At 37.0% G+C, this 22,202-nt stretch overlaps 2 protein-coding genes across 4 annotated transcripts in view; both read right to left on the bottom strand.

The window, feature by feature from the left end:
* Positions 1-3,554: 3,554 nt before the first annotated feature.
* LOC108974404 lies at positions 3,555-4,815 on the bottom strand. Its single transcript, XM_018942207.1, has one exon. The coding sequence runs from the start codon at positions 4,787-4,789 to the stop codon at positions 4,160-4,162; it is 630 nt and encodes a 209-aa protein (XP_018797752.1). The 5' UTR covers positions 4,790-4,815; the 3' UTR covers positions 3,555-4,159.
* A 279-nt stretch (positions 4,816-5,094) lies between these two features.
* The window catches only part of LOC108974403 (steroid receptor seven-up, isoforms B/C), a 34,389-nt gene continuing 17,281 nt past the window's right edge, over positions 5,095-22,202 (bottom strand). For 2 of the 3 annotated variants that reach the window (XM_018942205.1, XM_018942204.1), the window contains 4 exons: positions 20,972-21,121; positions 14,225-14,776; positions 6,243-6,400; positions 5,095-5,236 (listed from right to left, as the gene is read on the bottom strand). In XM_018942205.1, the coding sequence (XP_018797750.1) occupies positions 5,120-5,236; positions 6,243-6,400; positions 14,225-14,776; positions 20,972-21,121 (977 nt within the window). In that variant the 3' untranslated portion in view covers positions 5,095-5,119. Of the gene's footprint in view, positions 5,237-6,242; positions 6,401-12,850; positions 14,072-14,158; positions 14,777-20,971; positions 21,122-22,202 lie in introns of those variants that run through there. The other variant, XM_018942206.1, reaches the window with a different exon arrangement.

The raw sequence follows: 22,202 nt of genomic DNA, 5'->3' as shown, positions 1-22,202 counted from the left end.
CGCGCCACATTATTTAAACTGCATTTATGCACAAAAGCCAAGCGTTTGTCAATTCGATTGGTAACCAAATTTATGACCACACGCACATAAATTAGGACTGGTCTGATCGCGCAGCAAAGGTGTAAATGCGTGAATATGCCAATTCAAATTGGGAGTGCAAAAAGCGTGGTCACTGGTGCCAGTATTCCAAAGAAGTTAATAAAGTAGATCCGTCTCGCTATTGATTATCCGAAAATTATCCAGGAAGTGTGCACATGCAAACACAAGCTCGCTAAGTTCTTCTGAAACAAAGGCGGACCGTCCGATTTATGCGGTGGCAAGTGTTAATTGGAATCAATTTGATAATCTGTAAATAAAGAATGAAATTGATTGGCATTATATTGAGCTCATGCATTTTTCAAGTATTTAGCACACCCTGTGAACAGAAGTTAGGCAGTTTCTAGCAGAGTCTACCTCTACCGTGATTTCTCTAATTTTTGTTTGTTGTTCCAAGTTGAGTTTTGAACTAGTGTTTAATATTATATCCCTTTTCTATAGGCCCTTATCCGCTATATTATAAAGGCGAAAAACTACGCTCTGGGGGGGCATCATGTGTTCGCATACATACAGGTTATGTAGCCTTGCCTGCGCTCCTTGCCTTTGTTGTGATTTGAGTGTAAGCGGATGAAAGCGTAATTCAAATCGAATTAAATTAAATGCCAATTTATTGACCAAACGCTTCCACCGCTAACCAAAATTCACCAAAATCATGAAATGTGGAATGCTATAAATAATAAGGGAATCGCAAAATTTATCGAAAAGCACTGTAATGATAAATGCACACTGCCTAATACTTAATACTCATGAAGAAACTGTAAAAACGTAGTTACGGTAATATAATTTGGTGCGTTGAAAGTAGTTTTGGCCGAAGATCGCACTGCCCTGATATATCTACATCCAACTCTAACAAATTCAAAAAGGAAAGTCTTGCCAATGTTTGTCATATTAAGTAATATTCTTTGAACCATAGTTTCATAGTTAATTTTTTGTTGAAAGTTAATGGAACTCAAATATCTTCGGGTTCCACAATTCTCACGCTCACTAAACAACTGACAATTTCATGGTTTCAATGTACGTTTTGTTTCGAGTAATCGACATCTTATCCCTGTATGCCAATATGTGAATGTTTCTTCTCTAAACTTACAAGCAGAGAGGTGTGTGTAAATTGGGAAATAATCAACTTCCTTGCCTCTCAAGATGATCGACTCGCTGGAAACCAATTGATGATTGGAGTGGTAATTTTAACACCTTCACTACCGCAAAATTATGCCGAAATGCTAACGATCATAAAACGGACCGCGGGCGCAACACAAACAAATCAATCAAATATTGTAAGGAACACACTCGTATTGAGCATAAGGTTTGTTGAAGACTGTGCAGTTGCATTCTGATTATTGTAATCGGTGGCGATTATTAAAGTAAAATCATTCTCACATTTATATTACAGAGAACAGTTGACTAAACTAACCCATAAGATTAACACCTCACACAAAAACGAAGTGCCGCGGGAACTGCAATAWACGTCATGCAAATATAAAGCATTAACCGCCAATCGATTTCATATCACGATCTGCTTACCTTTTTGAACTAAACGTGGTCGGACAGCTGATATTAACATACATATGTATATAGAAGTAATCATATGAACACCTTACGCCAACAATCCAACACCATCGCCAATCGTTCGTCCATCAGCGATCTTAGCTCAGCGATCAGTACATACAGCCGCTGGACAAACCGCAATTGCTGGCGACTGTAGCTTCCCTTAATTTGTTCGTCTTACTTACATACAATAATATTTATAAATACATATATTTCCAGGCGGCATAAGTGCTAAACAGTTCGATGAAGCATAAGTAGTATAGCGCTGAAGAGTTCTCAAGTTTTGATTGAATGATTGAGTAGTATGGAAATGCTAAGCCATAATACCATACATGCTTATGCAGCTACGGGTTGGAAGATGACGGTGTCATTTATCGAGTTGTTATATTTAATTTTCACTCACTTCACTGTAAYAGTTTGCCAAATTAGCGGGACGTTTGGGCAGTCGATACTCATAGAGATTAAACCTGTACCACATGCATCCAAGCAAATTAGTGAAACCATATTACCGCTGCCAATCACATATTCAGCTTCGATATCGTTTTTAATGTATTCTCCACTTTGTTCCATTATTTGCAATTTGTGCATGATGCGAAGTTTCGGCGCAATCTTCCACCTGCAGTGGAAAGCTAAATTGAAATGTAACTAGTTTTCTCAATGTGGATTGGTGCGGACCGACCAAAGGCAACGCTCCTACAAAGTATATCTTCAAATAATACCTTAAAACATTTTATGAMCTATTCGTTACCCAAACCTCTAATGTGTGCTGTTTCCAAATAAAACTATGTAATAATTTTAAAAATTTATTTTTCATTATTTTATTTCCGTTGTGAATTTAACTTGTTCCTATTTGCGTTTTTACACGTTTTAAATAATTTAATATAAAATATGAATTTGAAAACATTGTTGTGCTTATTATTAATTAATATGTATGGTATATATTTAACATACAATTCACCGATAAATAACATCTTTTTACTAAATATGTCAAATAATATACATAGGAAAGACTTGGCATGCATTGCTTTTTCCTAAAGTACATTTGTCTTTCGAAATTGTATAAAACTAGTATTTACGTTGTTAAGTAATTTAATTAAAGTCTATGTTAATCAAATTAATAATATATTTTACAATATGAATACACATATACACACCCATGCATTAAATCGAAGCAAATATTTCGTTTCCCCCCGCTTTCACAGTGATAATCGCATGTCTCTTCAACTCAATTATATATGTATAGTACAGACATATACAGCAATACTTTGGGTCTACATAAGGAATTTATTGCTAGTAGAACTAAAGCTACGCCTTAATACACTTCGATTCGGCTATTTACAGATTACTTTAGCAACAAATTGCATTTTCTTGTTGTACTAGTAGTATTCTTAAGGGAAAAGTCGGCGAAGAGCAAAATTAAATTTACAAACCTTTTATTGAAGAAAATCAAAATGCCGTTTCAGTAAAAATATTAAACTTTATTTCAAAATAAAATATATTCATGTTGTATAATAAATAAAAAGTGTTTCAGCTTAATTCTAACTTGCACTGGTTTTGATCTTTGTAAAATAAAATAAAAAATTTGCTAATTAAATTCTGCTTTTAATAAAAATAAGGTTTTCTGGACATTTATTTGTAAATTGTAAAATTTTTAATTTCACTTGTTTAAAAGTATTTATTAAAGCACAAAATTGCAACAGTTTCGATTAGAAGACACTAGGAATTTTTTTAAATTAATTTGGTATTTGAAGCATGTGTAGAACAAACAAGTTGCACGAGATAAATAAAAGCATTTTGTAAATTAAGAAGTACTTTTTAAATGTAAACTGAAATTAAGTAAGATTCAGTGCCATTCCTTTTCACAAATATTGATATATCATTTTCGGTTTCGCCTAAGTATATGAAAATTGTTGCATTTTACCTTTTAAGATAACATTCAAAGTTTCGTTTAACGAGACTCTGAAGCTTCTATTATTTTTTTCAAAGAGTATGTCACTTGAAGCCACCATATCTTTCCCGCAAATTAGGTTCAGAGCAAAATACTACTTTTCCGGTARTGATTATTATCAGCCTCATTTTAGGAGATTCCTTAGCTAAGGCGTTACCATCGTTCGAGAGCGTCTACAAAAACTTTAATTCATCCTCAAACGGTTGGACTATTACTATTTTGTAATTGTTGCAGCTTCAAAGCAAGTCAATACTTTTATTTTAATTTTTGGCTTCAAGTTTCATAGTTTTGGAAAACCATTTGTATAACTTCAATAAATAAATTACTATAAATATTAGTTATTAAAATATTTACAAATGCATGACAATGATTAAATTTCTAAAAAATTGCGCTTTAACAACTCTAAAGAGTAAAAATTTATGCTAATTTTACATGTCTTCACATCAGCTTCTAGTTTTTTTTTGTATTTTTTTTTTTTTTTGAGTTTTTGTTTAGGTCAATTTTTAACGTAAATTTTTGAAATCTATTTAAGCTGCTTTCCTTTGAACCGCAATTACAACTACACTATATTTACTTGACGTCGACAACGAGAGGAACTTCGCTGATATCGATTAGGTTTGGTGAAGATGTCAGCTGCGTTTGCARTTGTTGCTGCCCCTGGAGGTCGTGAATGTGCATATGCGGCTGGATGGGTGGATGCGCAGTTGAGGGACAGCGTTGGGTCTGCTGCTGGTATTGTTGACTGATGCTAGTGGCGGATGAATTGACAGTAGACATTGGGGCAGAAGCGCTCGTGGATACCGTCGAAGTTGTCGGTGATGTCACTGCCGATATGGATGTGGCTGGCATGATCGGACCTCCGTCAATATCGTCACTGCAGTCGTGGCTATTGTGACCGTTCGCAAGATTGTGACTGCTGCCAGCGCTATTGGCGAGCAACATTCGGTGGTGTTGTTGAAGGCATTGATTGGCATTCACCGCCGCCGCTGCCATCATCATAGCTGCGTCACAGTAATTGGACAACATTGTTGTTGGATTAACAACACCAGCYGTTGGTGCTCCCTGTGCAGCATTGGRGGCGTAAAAACAGCTGGTACTACTGCTGCTGTAGTCACTAGCTACCGATGTTGAACTTTCTACCACGCCGGTGGATGCAGCGCCGAAAAACCCACTTCCATAGCTACCCACTCCGTTCATCATGCCCACACCTCCCTCGCCATTGAAGTGCTGCACGTTACTCCCATTTCCAATGTCATTACTACTATTGTTATGACTGTTGTAATTCAGTAAGCTGCTGCTGCTGCTGCTGCTGCTCGTACTACTGCCTGTATGGCTGTGACTAACGTCCACATTACTGTCTCTATGCGTATCATAATCATTGTTGGTGCTGCTACTCCTATTGAATGCAGCAGTGCTATGGWTGTTGTGGTGATTGTGGTGATTGTTGCTGACAGCAGCTGCTGCAGCAGCGGCGGCGGCGGCTGCGGCAGCGGATGATCAAGTCGTTGTCAATTGGCGCCACATTGTGTGTCACATCGATGGTAAGTAAGGCCAGGAGAAACTGTTGCCGGACAGCAGCATGTCCCGTATGAGGGTTTCTATTGGGGTTTTACCGACTAGACGTACAAAAAATAATTGCTCGATGACCTAATGAGAGGGATGAAATAAACAGAGAGATGGAATCAAGCGAATATTTCATCTATCATCAGAGATGATCAAAMAAACTTTAAAGTAGAGTATATATTATTTATTATATTTTGTTCCTCTGACTCGAAGATATTTTGAAACAAAAAAGAGGTAGTTCGGATGTAACCGATCATTTTATACTCTTGCAACTTGCAATGATCAAAGCCGCCTAAGAAAGAGTTCAACGTTCACTATTCGACGAAAATGTGAATAGATCGCAACCAAATTTGGTATCATATTAACTTATTTAGCTGTGTCACTATATTTATATACCGAAGGGGCTAAATTTATTGTACCGAGTTTATGTCGAACCAAAGGCTCAGAACTCCTTGTATTAGAAATATGAGGTTTAGAAAAATACCAGTTTCGTTTATATTCGGCGCCAAACCACTAATATAATTTTGTAAGTTTTAAGAAAACATGTGAACTTAATTTCACTAAAATATCGCAGATTTTGGGGACGGAAATGGAAGGGCTGTATTAATTTTTCAAGCAGTTTTATAAAGATACCATATAGTGACTTGTTGGAATAAAATATAATAAAGTCATTGTATGTTGTATATGAGAGTTGGGGACATTCGTAGACTAAGTACACATGTTTCTGCATTAAATTATAGTTTAATATATATTAATATACTATATATATATATATAATTTGGAAAATGGGTTTATTGTGAGTTCATTTAAGATATTATATGGAAGATTGGGGTCTCTGAATTTCATTAAGAAACCTCACAAAAATTCGCCCGTATTTCAGCTCGTTTTGGCATTTTAAAAATACATATAACTCTATATATATCTTCATTAATTTTAGGCGACACAATACTGTTATATTCTGTAGCCACATGTTGCGAGAGTATAAAAATTCTTAATAGGGATATATTATTTTTAGTTTCATTAAAGAAAATAGGAGCGAAGGCGGAAATTAGGGACTTTTTATAAAAAAAACCATTAAAATTTGACTAACCTGGGATGAAACGGTGCGCAGGGAGGGCAATCTTAAAAGTAACTTTCCAAATCGTGTTGGCTGACTGGGGTACTGTGTACGACAGTATTCCTCTAGGGCACACTGCGACTTCTCCTGCAGTGATTCGATATGTGTGACGTCAGATAGACCACATGCATCTAAAAAAGGTAAAAAGCAAAGAATAAATGATAGATGWTTGCCAGCATAAATAAAGTAAGCACTAATTTATAAATTTTAGTCTGTCAGAGAAATATGCATATAAATGCATGTGTATGTAAATTGCGAAAAAAACTCAGCACCGAAATATGTATATAACAGTTTAAGTTCTATCTATTTATATTTGAAGCAATTCGCTTTAATCTCTGACAGACTCTGAAAATCTACATATGTATCAGTCTAATATCATAGAAGTTTAAATAGTTCGTACTTAGTCATTTTAATACTCAGATGCGCCACACTATCCATTGCGAAAACTGTTTAACCACTCGTAGATTCTTTGCTACATACATATATACACATGTAAACTGAGCATGAACATCGTTTTCAAGAAACAACAATATTAACCTAAAACTCTCGAAATAAAAGCTAAATTTATTGTAATAAATTTATGGAAAAACAGCAACAACAACAACAACTCACTGATCGCTCGCCAAACATTCCTAAAGATAATAGCTCAACCTTCAGTTGCTGCAGCAAAACTCGAATGGCAGCGAAAAACACATAACATAACATATACATATGTATGTATGTACAAACATGTATGCTTGCTTTTGAACATTGACTGCCGCGCCGTCGGTAATTGACATAGTCAGTAATCAACAACAATCAACATACAGCACTCAACATTTAACAAGTATTTAATTAATGCTTTTTGTTTTAAATTTTTTTTCGTTTTTTGTCTTTATATTTCTAATGGAATTTCGCTTCATCTCGCAACATGGTTCGCCTATCAATTGACTGCGAGCCTCAGCTCTCGTTAGTGTCTGTGTATAAATTGCCCCTGAGTGGACAACTTGTATCAAGTTGTAGCCATTAACAAAGCCAAGTGCAGACACATGAAGGCATTACACACTTATATTTCGCCACAGAAAAGCAGTATCTTCCAWATTATCTAATAAGCTGAACTAAGACTATCTGCACTTGTGAGACTGCCAAGCGGCGTAAAGTCTGATGCGTATACGCCTCGTTGGCCACCTTTCCCGATAGGGTGCACTAGTCCAAGCAGATGTATGAACGTTTGTTCCTTAGTGAAGACTATTCTTAAAAGTGAGCGTTGCACGCCGGTCACCAAAGTAGTTTGTTACGCAAATTTAAATTAAATTAAAGTTTTTAAGGTTTTATATAAATGAAGTCTGATATTTAGTTTTACATTTCTTAAACAGAATTTCGTGGAAGTCTTTATATGCCACTCACCAAGTAGAAAGTGATGCTTATTTTGTATTACTTTGTCTTTGATTTCAGGTTTCTGAAAAAAAGTGTGACAAAATGTGTTAGATGAATTGAAACCCAAGTTAAGCTTTATTCTTGCCTAAGCTAATTCTCAGCCTTTTTTATTGATTCTATTTTAATGAATGAGCAAGTTTCTTTAGCAATAATTATTGTTAAATGTTCCTGCTCTTTGCAATATACTACAAATATATATATTTCTCAGCAAACTAGTACTTTTGCTAAATTCGTCAACAGTATTCACATTCCAAACATTTTTTTTGGAAAATTACGACAACAACTTGTCGCCAGCGGCGTCAAACATTTAACGTTTAATTGCAAATTAACCACGAACATAGCCTTCGGAGTATCAATAATCAAATCACTTCACATAAAATAATTGTCAATTGACTTTCTAYTAACTATGGCAGCAACATGCTCCTTAGGCTCCTAATGCTAGCTCTTTGTAACGACAATTTCTTATGGTGCTCGAAGACGCCTTGTGGACTGTCTGGTCGTTGGACGGCGCGGTCAAGCGACCAATAGGCCCAAGTCAGCTGTAAATTCATAAAAATTACATTCAGCTCTTCCACAGAGGCTTGGAGAAAATAAACTAGCTTTAAGCAGCTAACAAAAATCAGACACTAAAAAACCGATAGTAACAAAAACAACAACAAAAAACTTGTACGAACTTGTAAAAAAGAATGCATTCACAGTCACGACAAAAATTTGACAATAACCAGCAATAAGGTACCGTACTAACATGCACTTACAACATAGGCATATATGTATATACTTTAGTTATATAATATATAATATATGTATGCGGATAGACATCCTAGAAGTGCAATTGCTGAGTTGGGGATAATGGTATTACTTCATTGGTAAGTGTATATATAGTTATATATTTTATTAATTAAATCAGGATATATCATTAACACGCATACCCAGATACAGACTCAATCAGTTCAGAAGGAACCTTCGTACTACGCARAAAAGTAGTTTTCTGGAACAACTTCATCGAATAATTTCATTTTTGAAATTTTCCATTGAACGCATTCTTTTAAAACTGTCCCGCACATTTGAAAATCGTCCAGTGCCCATTCAGAAACCTTGCTTAGATATCCTCTCAACGATACTAGAAATCACAAATCAGCCGAAGTAAATGTGATTACCCACTTTGCCGGTATTCGGTAATGTTAGCATAATATTGGTGTTGTTTGTGTTATTTCTGGAAAAGTCTTGTGAACAGTTTTCAAAGTAAAAGCTCGAATATGTACATTTGTATTTTAGTAGTGCATGAAATAGTAAGCAGTGAGTGCACGAGGGCAATGGCGAGGCTAAGTATATCCAATAGTGGTGCGGAAAGTTKAAGGAGTCTCTAACTCAAAAGATCGTGACCGCATGTCTTAAATGCATAATGACCGTAAAGTAGTTTCTGCAGCAGCCGCAGCGACAGCAGCAGCAGCAACAGCTATCAACGACGGCCACAGGAAAAACAGCAGCAATGAAGAGTCGCTAGAATCGTTAGTGTTTAGTGAACGCTCCAAACTARGCAAAAGTAAATTCCTCGGCGTGAAAGAAAGAAAAGTCAGCTAAAGCATTTCAACCTTAAATGATTTGGCCCGAAAAAGCCAGACTTGGTGTTGCACGCGGACGAGATTTGACAGACACAGACAGACTGGCAATCGAGGGCAGTGTGTGTACGAGCTAGCTGAGCTGGGGCAGTGATTTGGATTAAAGTATGGGAGCCTCCGTAAACATTGCATATGGACTCATGTACTTATCCATAAGTATATATGTATTTACAGCTGGCGGAGATGAGGTTCAAGACAAACGAGCAACCGCCAGTTATTTACTTATTGAACATTTACTGATTTCAACATTCTGGCATAATTTTGGCATTGTTGGCATATTGTCTTTATCTAAACCATCTAGTTAACTATTCTTTATTGCTTTGTTGAAAATCTCAATAACTTGATTATATACTAATTTATGCGACGTTGTTGGGCTGGTCTGTTAGTTTTGGGAGATAAATGAAAATATAATATAAGTTTTAATGCTGACACTTTGAGGGGATGCCCTTGCTTTATGGCTTGTAGCATCGAATGGTGAGTTTTGCGAGTACGTGGGAAATACGAGGCATTTTTTGTGGAAGATATGATTTTATTAGTTTAATAGCTAAGATGCTATAAAGTCCCGAAACTATTTATAAGATATTCAGCAACATTTGTATGTGTATAGCATTATAACCTCCATGACATACGAAAAGATGAAACAAGTGAACACGACAACAACCAACAAAGAACTTTGCCGATCGATTGGCATGCGCCGTGTTTACTTGTACAATAAATCGGTACTCAACTGGCTATTGASTGAACATCACGGGATACAATGTAGAAAATCAGTTAACAAAATATCCACCAGCCGGTCAATGCCACGTTTCAATAGCCAGCCAAGCAGTCAGACTAGATCGATTCAGCCTAAGTGTGACCAACACATACAAGATATACATACATACGAGTGAATACTAAACAATCGTAATCGAAAATAAAGCCAAGTGGAATCAAAATGTAATGAAACGCTGGTGCTTTAGCTACTAAAGAAACGTAACAAGGAATGGGGATGAAGTCAAATGCTTGGTGGAGAAGCGTTGAGGTGCTCACTTAGTAGGAGAAGCGCAGACACCATTGCCACAACGACAACAGAAGTACATTACGATTGTAAACGCGACAGCGTGCATTCCCGGCAATCTAACCAAGCAAATAGACAGTTGACGGCGCCGATCGTGTCTCCCACAACCCAGAAATGTTTGGTGACCGGCAGAGAAAGCACCACGAGAGATTTAGCAGTGSCAGATGTGCAGCATGCTGGCGTTGTCGAAGAAAAATACAAAAATGTTTTAAGCGAAGTCGTACGATATACGACACAAATGTGTGTCCAAGAATGACTGATCGGCTGAAGTTTATGGACAGCAATTCAAATACAATTGTAATTTTTGTCCCAGTCACTTCAGCTGATRATCGACCGTGTCTAGTCAGTTTTTCGCAACTTTTCGGTACCTGTATTGGCTCACTTCTGCAACATCAACATTCTGCAGCCGCGGCAGACCATATCACATAACTGGTACAATTCCGAAATTACTTTCAATGGCTCTAACAGCGATTCTCCGTTTACATTTTCTTCGCAAATTTAGCTGCTCCTTAACCAGACTGTGTGGAAGTYATGTTTTTGACAGTATGCTTTATCACGCTGTCGCCGGTGCGATACTCTTGGTATTACTACCGATTAGTGAGAGGACCCATTGTGCTTGTAAATAAGCGACGTTAAAGTGTGTTGTATTAATGTTCATAAAGTGGTATCTTGACGTCAATAAACATCGCTCGGCCAACAGGCAACCAGCCGCAAGGCTTCCTCTGCGGATTAGTCTGCGGCGCATGTTACTAAGAATCACAAAAAGAAAGGGCCTATAGCTATAAATTCCTTGCGTTCGCTATGCGCATTTGGTTAAATCGCCAAGTAGATAGGTAAACCTAGTACTTCCTTGTTAATTAAGGTAGCTGTAAAGTGCCGTGTGGGTTCCTCTTCTATGAAACTGAAGCTTATTAATTTTTACCTTCCAAAATGAATGGATGCACTAACTGACGACCTTCTCTCTTTCAATTCAGAGTGAGATTATGTAAGAATAAGTTTACTGAGCATAGTCATACATACTTTTAAATAAGAAAATTAATACCTAATACTTATGCATACCTTAGATAATAAAAATAAGAATTCTAATCATTCCATGAAAACGTATGTATATGTAGTATATGGTATATAGGATTTATTAAAAAATAAATAAAATTAAATGAATAAATATGGAAATGGTTACAAAATTTAGCAAATATAATATGCCTGAATGCTCCAACTGGCGTTTCCTCCCTCATATGGCCTTTAACTGATGCAGGTAATTTTGAAACTTAGTGATGTGCGACCTCAATGCATTTTATCCAGATATGTGTATTAGTTCAATGTGAGAGGTGTAGATACTTATATGAGTGTGAGTGCATGAGTGTTTGGAATGTAATAAACAAATTCTGATGCATGAAACGAAGAAAATATATTAGTTAAGAAATGAAAATACATATAATCAAGGCTGAAGGCAACTACAACAATACATTACTTGTAGGCTGGTACTTAACGGAATAACAAAGCTAATAATCGCTTCGGATATGCATTGCCTCGACCGAGGACATTCGCAATTGTATTCACGACAAATTAACGGCAAATAAAAGAAGAAAGAATAAAAAGGTATATACATAAATACATATCTTACTTATAGCAATTCTACTTTTATATATTTACTTGCTACTTTCGTTAATACTACTTTTCTGATAACTCGATCTACTTTTTACTACAAAAAATTGAGTTCAATTTAAATGTAGAAAGAACTCTTGTATCTACAACAGCCACAAAATACAACAGAAAGTACGAAAATGTCTACAAATAACAAATAGCATCTAAAGAAAGGATAAGATCCTTTTAGGTAGACATACATATGCAAAATTACCACTAAAAGCATATTCGAAAGAAGTATTTGAAAACCATACATTTTTCAAAGATGCTTTTGTTGCGGATTCTAATAATAATAATAATAGATTTAGTGTATCTGAGTCGAAACTCAATTTTACTTAGCCTGTTAACAAACATTGTTATTGTTTTTAAAACAAACTTTCCTTTGTTTCTTTGAATTGAATGATTTTAATCGATAAAAATTAAGAAAATTTCAAATTCAATAACCATTCCGGTAATTTCTGGGAAGAGTATCAAAGCTCAACCCGGAAATTGCGTGATTAGTTTTGTTCAGAAAGCGTGAACCAAAATATTAAATAAAAAGAACGTCGTTTTTGAAATTAAATTTTAAGCAACAAAATTGTATATTTTTACTATTCCTCTTCATCATCCACTTCTTTGTGTGCAAATTTTTAACCCAAATTACTACTAAAATAAATAAGACTTACATACCTACGTATTATACTAAGTAAATAAATTAGTTAGCACTTATTAATAAACTCGCTTAATCTTCGATTAAACATTTCGGGCACACTGGGACATACATACATAATCGTACATAATACTTATAAATATATAATATTTATATTTACTAATACATATATTTGTATATTAATAATATTACGTAAAATTAAATAAGGTGATTGCAACGTCTAACAAAATATACAACTAATCTCTTTAAACTACAGCGTTCTATGTCTAATTAAGAATCTAATAACAGCTCGTTACGAACGATCTGCTTCTATWCACTGACCGACCGAGTTCAACACTCGGCTGCGCTTCGCCGCGTTCACTTATCGTATATATGGTATGAGTATGACTAACACGTAATATGCTATGTGGACTAGACTAAACGCTATGTGATCCAAATTCTACGGCAGTTATAACAACTTTGATTTGCCTCAAATTTTGCAACTATTTTCTTAGTTCAAACTACAATTGCCACCTACTGCCAAAACTGTACGGCGAGTATCTATAACTGGGACTACCGAACGAAGCGCCACTACTCACACCGAATGGTGTGCTATGATGGAACATATCAAAAGCCGAACCGAAGGCAGAACGTGGCGGCGTCTGATAGAACATAGCCGCTGTGGCAGCTGCCGCTGCGGCTTGTTGTTGATCTTGTGCCGTCTGCGAATGGGTATGTGCATTGTATTGGTGTTGAGAAGAAGTYGGATGCGGCGATTGATATGTCCCACCATGATTACTAACTGCGGTACCAGGGGAGGCAGCGACAGTGGTTTGTATGGCGCTATTACTCAAAGGCGAAGCGGTTAGGTTATTTAGAAGGGACGAACCGATTTGCGATTGAGTATTGATAGAAGCGCCCAGACCACTGCTATTGTTGTGACTCGCATTCGAGGTAGATGTGGTTGAGTTGGTAGTGTTAGAATTCGTGGTGACTGGGGCCGCAGAGTTAGCACTGGCATATAAGGCAGCAAGTAAATCGTCAGTGCTGGTCAACTGACCCGAGGTTTTGTGACTTGGTGCACAAGAGCTGAAAGCACTTGTAGCTGAGTGTCCCAGACCGTTTGCCGAGCTTRTGGCGAGCTGCTGCGATGTAGGCTTCCGATCATCGTTTCCTTGATAATGATCAGTATTTCCAGCATTCTGATCTACTATTGATCTAGACGTCGCCGTAGACGGTGTGATAGCTGAATTTTCAGTAGCCAGGCATACATTTTGCGTGACCGCTTCAACACCAGCTACACTCTTCATAAATGCAGCCAGGTGAAAAGCGGCCGCCGAAGTGTGCTGTTGAGATTCTGTTTCTAGYCGATTGAGTTCTTCGAGATGATCGCGCACTACCAACAACACTTGTTCGTGCAACAGATCTGCATTGGAGCCTTTCGTCACCGACCCCGTAGACTTAATTGTCACTGAAGTATCTGAATGCTCGCTGTTGGTCGTGCTGGCGGCAGATGCCAAGGCACACACTTTAGCTGAAACTTTAGTAAGCAGCGCCGGAATATCCCGGTAAAGGATGTCCAACAACTTACCAGTGGTGAAGAGCACAATCGCTTTGAGACAGGAATATTCAGCCGAGTCGACGTGCAACGCCTTCAATTTTTCCACCTGTTCTTGGAAGATGCGTATATGGTCCATGAATGCCACCACGCGRTCCGCCGCCATCGGCGATGCGTGCAGACCTGCAGCAGCYAACAGTGGTGCCACGTGTAACGGCATTGAACATTGGCTCGCATTTAAGACGAATAGTTCGGACCAAACCAGACGTAACAGGGCCACTTGATCTGTCACTTGTAACTCAGGAAAAAACGGTATGTTCTTGGCCCACTCGACGGCAGAAAATAGTAAACGCGCGGCCAGTTCGCAGATATTGTCGATACCCATAATATTGTTCGGTTGCATGCATTGACCATATCGGGATGTTGGGTAGGGTTCTGCGCGCAGTAACAATGAAATATAGGAACTAAGATAGGAGTGACCATTGAATCCGGCAACAGACATAGGATCRCCATTCGCTAGCTGGTATTGACCATGCATTCCGGCTAAGCCGGGCTGAGTGGGAGGCACACGACCGCGCTGAACAGCTGCAAAGAAAGAAATGGAAAGTAGAAATATAAACATTAGTATGAGCACAGAAGTATGAGGGGCTAAGAGTAAGACAGTGCAATAGGTTATCCATGCCTGTGGCACAGCTGGTAACTTAATACCTTATTTAAATATCTAATTTTCAAATTTTCAAATACGAACAATTACAACAAGACTATTATTTTGACCACGACATCACACGCCGAACAATGCGGCTGCCAGATAACGCCGTAGATACGCATTCAGAGTGTGGCATGTTTTCAGGCGCGGTCACATGTACAAAGGACGCGACGACGACGACAAAACTCAGACCTTCACAATGCAAAAAACCCCTAAACTATCAGCCAAAACAAAAGGATATCAGCAACCTCAATCTGGGCGCATTGTAATGAGAAGCTTCTACAAGAACACATAGCGGTACATGAGATGAAGCAAGGTAAATAATACGCTTTCAAAGATTAAGCAAGAAACAGAGCATAGCACAAACAGGCGAAGAGCAAACATTGCAACCCCTTGGCAAGGATAGTGGCGAGCCACTGAATATACTAAGATACTTTTACGCATAGACGAGCGTTGCGTCATTAAGCAAGATACTTTTTGAGCATTGAAAATGCAAAATACGTTACACCCGTTGCTTGAATAGAGCACACATAGAGACGTGGAGAAGAGGTCAAGAAACAACCCCCTGCCGCTTTTGCTCAAACAATACGCCGGCAGCTAAATTTTCGTCTAAGTGTTAATATGTATTTACTCGTATATTGTAAAATATATTTTCAACAAATCTACAACACAAATTTGCATTGCTATTTTGAGTGCTGAGTGAATTTACTTTTAATTAAAATGCACAATTTACAAACCATAATATGCACTCATTCACACAAACGCTGTCGTCGTTGCATGTATCTGCATATACATATTTATGCTTACACACGAGGAATATTCTTACTATGAGGTATCTTATTTATTGTGAGCACCGATGTGGCGAGAAAACGCAAGAAATCATTTGCATTATGTGAAGCTTTCGTGAAATAATTTTACAAAAAAAATATTAACATACATATSTATGTCCGTATATGTGTGATACAGCGTATGTATGTATGCCTGATAAGGCTTGGTGGAGAAGCGTTTGTACCTCTCGTTTAGTATTATCATAAACTTTTGACAGATAGCAGAGGAACTCTTACGACTAAGCAAGTACTTCCTCATGCTCGTCGGTTTAATTGCAACAATTACATTTAGTAAGTCGATCCAATCAGGGAAGGATTCAAGAAGTAATATATGGTACTTAATACGCCGATTTTTTGTTTTTTTTTTTTTTTTTGTTTCTCGAGTGTCCCCTTATTTTTTATTCTGCTTGGTCTGTCCAACATCATAAGATCTCTAAAGAGTGTAAATTCAAATTCCTTTTGTCATATGGGGAAGCCCGTTTCGGTGTTTTCCTGACGAATTGTATTTTAGGAGTTATTTTTAGTTGTGGACTTACTAGCTTTTTTTTAAATAGAGATCACTGAAATGTTTTCTCCAAATTGCAACGGCAAGTAAAGCGCGACTTTTTAATAAGCAAAGAGCATTTGCCCAGTTAGCTGGGAAGYGCTTCATCCTAAATACATATGTACATATGTAGTGCTACGTGCGCACCCACAAGGAAGCTGAAATGATATGCAAGCTTTATCATTTGTGGAAATCTGCTAAAAATGGATATGAATGCGGGGCAAATAAATAAAGTGGAGAACAATAGAGCCCGAGGTGTTGGAGTGTGCATTAGGATATTGAAAGCAAATGGTAAACACTCCTGTAGTGGACGAAATGGAATTCTTATAATTTCCAAGCTTTAATACTTATATTTATTCAATTACTTCTTTATATTTCATCGCGAACGATACTTATGAAAGGAGCGGGGGGACTCTGTGGCCGGCAGTGTATTCTATGCACTTTTCATAGTCTGCGCATTTTTCATTCTCTCCATTAAGCAAATTTTTAAATATTGTAATGATTGTAGAACTTACCTTCGCGATGGTCAGGCGCTGGTCATTCTTGGGCCCTTGGTGTCTTTCTCTTTTTATTTATGGCAATTAAAAACTGTATATGCAAATTTGTGCGCAACTAAGGGTGGATGAAGCGGGTTTGACAAGTTTTTAAGGATAGAATTTGCTTTGAGGACAAACAGTTCCTTAGGAAGGTAACTAAGTGAAATAAATTTTCTTTATAAATATTTTGTTTTGGTCAGCGTATTCTCCCTTTTARCTATTTCTTTTCCCTTTCCCTTTTTCCTATTGCTTTAGATCACTCTCTCTTTAGTGAAAACGGGAAATATACAGGCCGATAATTAAATCGACAAAGCATTTGTGTAATTGTGTTTTGATTTAAGTTCCTCTTTCCATTACTTCATTGTCGCTTGCATGGCTTGGCTTCTTGGACTGGGTGAGTGAACCAGCCGTTCAGCTGTTGTGTCGTCCACTAGTACCCAGTGACAAACTCAGGTAGATTTGTGCGAACTGGACATCTAAACGGGTTTTTGAGCGAACACAAAAACCCAGAGACGTTCTAATACATTTTGACCGGTTGACCACCGCGCTTCTATCAATTGTCTGTCCACCCGGACACTAAGTTATAAATGAGCCTGGGAAAGTATAGTCCGGTTGCCTTTTTGGCACCTTTCTGGCCTTTGTACGTTTTTGTCGCCGCTCTTTGTAACCATAACCACAATCATTTGATCCTCACGCTGCGAGTCATTCTGAAGCGGTGCAAGTATTTAAGCTGATGCTGTGTGGTTTATGCACTTATGCAAATGTGACAACACATTTGGCTGTCATATTTTGTCATATGTATATTCTTTCTGTGAAAATCAAAACGTTGCAAAAACAACAAACATTTCACGTCAAATGCAATTTACCCAACTCTCTCTTTCTTCTTGTGTGAATGTCAATTTTTAATTTTATTAGCTCCGCTCTGTATCAATTCTCTGTGATCAACGGTTTATTCCGACTAAAACATACTATGTTCAAACTTTATGTATTTTCTATATACTAATCTGAGTCATAGATGATATTTCTGGTGAAGAGGCCTGGCACATTGATAAAATTTACGTTGAATCAAATTTAATAATGCCGAAATAGTGGTGTTTAAAGCCGAGTTGTCTGTATTATGAAATTCTTTTGAAGTTTTAGGTTGTGCAACGCAAACTAGTTTTGCATGCAATGATTCACATATACATACATTTGTACCCCGCATCTGTGCATTTTCTGTACTGGTGCTGCGTTCAGGTACAAGTGTGTGTCTTCCGTTAGCAACAATTGCCGCAACAGTTTAATTGTGTTAACCTACCACCGTGGCAACTTTGACGCTGAACCTTAAACTTGTTGACCATTTCTTACACTGGGTTGTCAAGACTTGCCCTTTGCCCAGTTTTTTATCGCTTGTTATTTGTGCTGATTACGTATTTTCATATGTCTCTGTTTCGGGAGAAAACTAAACTTCTCGTTTTGAGCTTTTTATTTGCTCTCCTTCGGTTTGATAAAAGGGTGTTTTATGCTGAAAAATGTTGTCATTTAAAATTGCTGGAAAAGTTCTCACGATATTTCAGCGGCGATACGAATAACAGAGGACTACTGGATTCATGTTGAACCAGTTTTGCAATCATATATACTATCTACCGTATGTACATCCGAAAATGCGTGCATGTGTTGAAAGAAAAAACCGACACGAATTTTACAAATTTGAAATGAAAATGGTCAATCTTGTTGATGAGAAGCAGTTGAGTTGTAGTTCGGTAAGGGGTGTGCGGGGCAATAGGAAGGTGTTGAACTCTTTTCCTAAACACTGTTGACATTCGACCGTTTCGGATGTCAGTGTTAAATGTGGTCTTCGCTGCAAAGTTTACATGACACCCTAACAACAACAACGTCAGCAAACGAAAATTGCGAATGACAATAACGAGTCGAGCAGTTGGCAGTAAAATGTCATTAATGCGGTTTATACGACCACTTAAGTGGTAATATTTCGCTGCCAGTACACTAAACTGTACACACACATAAATGCGTTGTTAACAAACGATCACCAATGCTAGCTCTAAAGCGCCTAATTGCACTTGTCCTAACAGCATAGACCGACTAAATACCTGGGCATGTGTTATGTTTATATGAATTATTTTTAATAACATTTACTGCCGCTCAATTACAACCTCAACTGACTGCTTTGCGGTTCGCTTTGCGTTTACATTCTTGTCGTTTGAAGCTGCGCTTGCGTTCCCCACATATTACAATCGATCTTAACCCAAATCGATTCATGTAATCAACAAATACACACATCTATTAATTATTGCCTATGAARCGGGTATTTTAAGTGTTACACCAAACAGCTTTGGCCGCAGCTGAAATTACTCGAGTATTCATTTTCGAAGGATTTCTAGAAATCTAAAATTTACTCAAATTATTGCCATTTCAACACACACTGAACGAATTACATTTGTATAATCTACGCAGCAAATGATGGATTTTTCCACCAAATAAGTGATAAGGCAATATATCAGAAAAATAATCTTCAAGAATTTGAAAGTGCAAATTATTAAGAATTGTTGAGTTTTCCCTTGCTCTTTTGTTCTTAAAATTTTAGTTTAGCATCTAAATAAATTCCTCTCTAATTTTCTTGCAGTGTATTGCATCGACAGATATAGTGATATGTAATGACAGCCGGATAATTACTATGGGTCGCAGTCGCAGCCACAGCAAAACTTATTGCAATTAGTACTCGCTATAAACACAAAATCACTATGGCGATGTAATCTGGTCAAAATCAACAACTTTACTAGCAAATACAATAGCCTGAGCAGATTTAGCTCAAATCGGTACTTATTTTGAGGAAACCAACAAAAATGCATAACTCTTACGCATRTTTTCAAATGTTAATATTAACGACAAATAAGAAATTAAGAAAAACTGAAATGAAAATGAACAAATTGTGAATCAAAATGTCATAAAAAGACCCCAAGTTGATTTTKAATTGTAAATAATTAAGCAGCAACAGCATGTCAGCAGAATTAAAACTGCACATACGCATTTATATATACATATATAAGTAATATATAAATGTACACGCATATTTTCCGTAATTCATGCTTTTAAGCTTATACATATTGATGAATGTTTACTGTTGGACCTGAAACAAGTTGTTCGACTGTCAAAAATGACAACTCAATTATGGAACTATGCCATTAGWTTCCACAAAAGAAAATTAAGTGATTTGCATCTTTCACGCAACTAAATGCCAACAATCGCTTAAAACAAACCTTTTAACATATCGACTTGAATATCGACTTTGAATTACATTTATCGATATCTTTGTATTTTTTAATGTTTATTTTTGTATATTTGGCTATCGACGTAGTGATTAAGTATTTCAATTTGCTTTAAATATCTCTAAGAWATTGTACAAGTATGTAAATTGCATTATACTTAATCTTAAAACTGCAAATTGCCTTAAGAATCATTGCGTCTACGTAAAGGCCCAAGAGTGATCTTTCCGTTCAAAGCATTTTTTTTTTGGTAATCTTAGCTAGCAACCGGTTGCTTCTATATATATATACATATGTATATAATTTATATTTAGCTTAGGTTATTTGAAGATCAGACCTTTTGCTCGGGTGCAAACAACTATACCAATAGACCTAACGAGAGCCAAATGTCGATTTTCTCTGGTGGCTAATGCTAGTGATAAGTTGCAAGAATTTTCTTTGCAAAATCATTGTCGTAAACATTAGCTATATATATATATATACATATGTCTGTACTTCCGTTTTGAATCTGTTCTATACTTATTGCTCTCAACACTTTCTACTCGACGCTCCAATAGAATGATATTCTTCGATTGCTTTCAGTTTATTTATTCTCAAATAAACTCACATTAGCACAAAACACGCACATACATCCATTATATACGAACGTATGTCCGCTTACTCAGCSTGTATATTTGACTTTTAATTGACCCTTTTTATTAGAATGTTGTTGATATACTCTTTGTTTTTGGTGTTTTCACAATTTTCTTCGCTTGATGAGCGATTGTTTTGTTGCAATTTTCACATTCCACACACACATACACAGAATTAGTTAGCATTTATTTATTGCTTTCAATTTCAAATTGTAGCTTTAGGAAATAAGTGAATCAARTGTAAGCACACGGTGCCTGAGATTTTCGCTTACCTTCGCGTCGCATTCCCATTTTCAGGCACTTTCTTAAACGGCAATATTGACATTGGTTTCGATGATGTTGGTCGATCGGGCAATTTCTGCTCCCCCGACACGAGTACGTTAAGTTGCGGCGCACCGAGCGCTTGAAGAACGATTTGCAACCTAAAATAGGAAAGAATGAAATCTTCTTAAAAACTCTGGAAATCAATATTTGGAAAGCTTAAATTATTAGAAAGTTCGTAAAAACGTAAAACAAATATTTCCGAATTGTCTGGGCTTCCGATTAGTTCTAAATATGTCTGATTGCAAGATGAAGTAAAAGGCGAGTGAGCCCAGTTATGTCAGACAATACAAGAGATTAAAAGTAATACTCCGAAGCAGTGCCTACCTGTTAACATGTGAAAATGGGGGAAAATGTCCTGAGCTTGCCTGTTTTTTAAGCTTTAAATGCGCACGTGAATTACATTTAGGTGAAGCCTTACAATTTTCGTTCCCAGTTGCATTAGACAGTACAAACAAGCGAACAAAACTGCAGAAAAACGTCGTGAAAAATGAGAAACTAAAGCCTTGCAATCCTTTCGAAGCCATTTTGCGACGAATTGCTCAACGATTCTAATATACATCTACTGTGAGTAAAATAAGCTGTAAAAACCAAAGGCGATTAAGCAAATGTAAGGGAAAAAGCTTCGGAAATCACAAGCGAGTGCGCAGACTTTTGTGGTTTCTTAGCAGCCATTTTCCAATTGGCAACGTGGTGTACAATCAGCCTGCKCAAACCTCCATCAATGCACCGTAGCGTAGAATCAAACCGTTTCTTGGCACTTTACCTATGGTGAGGGCGTCAATTCAATCAAAACCAAGTTTGGAATGCTGCCTAAAGATTCAATTGAATTAACATTTGGAGTTGAAGTGGATCGTTTTCATTTTAGAAATTCCTAACTATTGTTAGCAGAAACAGGAAAGAAATCTAATGTGCGGTTACTCACGCAGATAACAAATAGCATCATCTGCAAACATGTGCCTGCCTTGACCAAGGCTACAATACGATTCCATTAAGTCAGACGGTCAAAAATATTTTTGTACCTGCAGAGTCCTACTGAATAACACCAAAAACAACATCTATACTTTTCTGGTATCGTTTTTCGCGTTACATTTGTGTAAAGCAGAATAGAATATCCCCAGATCAAAGAGTCGAACTTGTTTGAATTGGTAATGGAGGCTTATCAAGAGGTGGAGGGCGACA

The sequence above is a fragment of the Bactrocera latifrons genome, unplaced genomic scaffold (assembly GCF_001853355.1).
Source record: "Bactrocera latifrons isolate USDA-ARS-PBARC rearing strain unplaced genomic scaffold, ASM185335v1 scaffold_55, whole genome shotgun sequence".
Taxonomy (NCBI): Eukaryota; Metazoa; Arthropoda; class Insecta; order Diptera; family Tephritidae; genus Bactrocera; species Bactrocera latifrons.
Note: the sequence above shows the minus strand (reverse complement) of the source record. Positions and strands in the feature narration are given on the sequence as shown.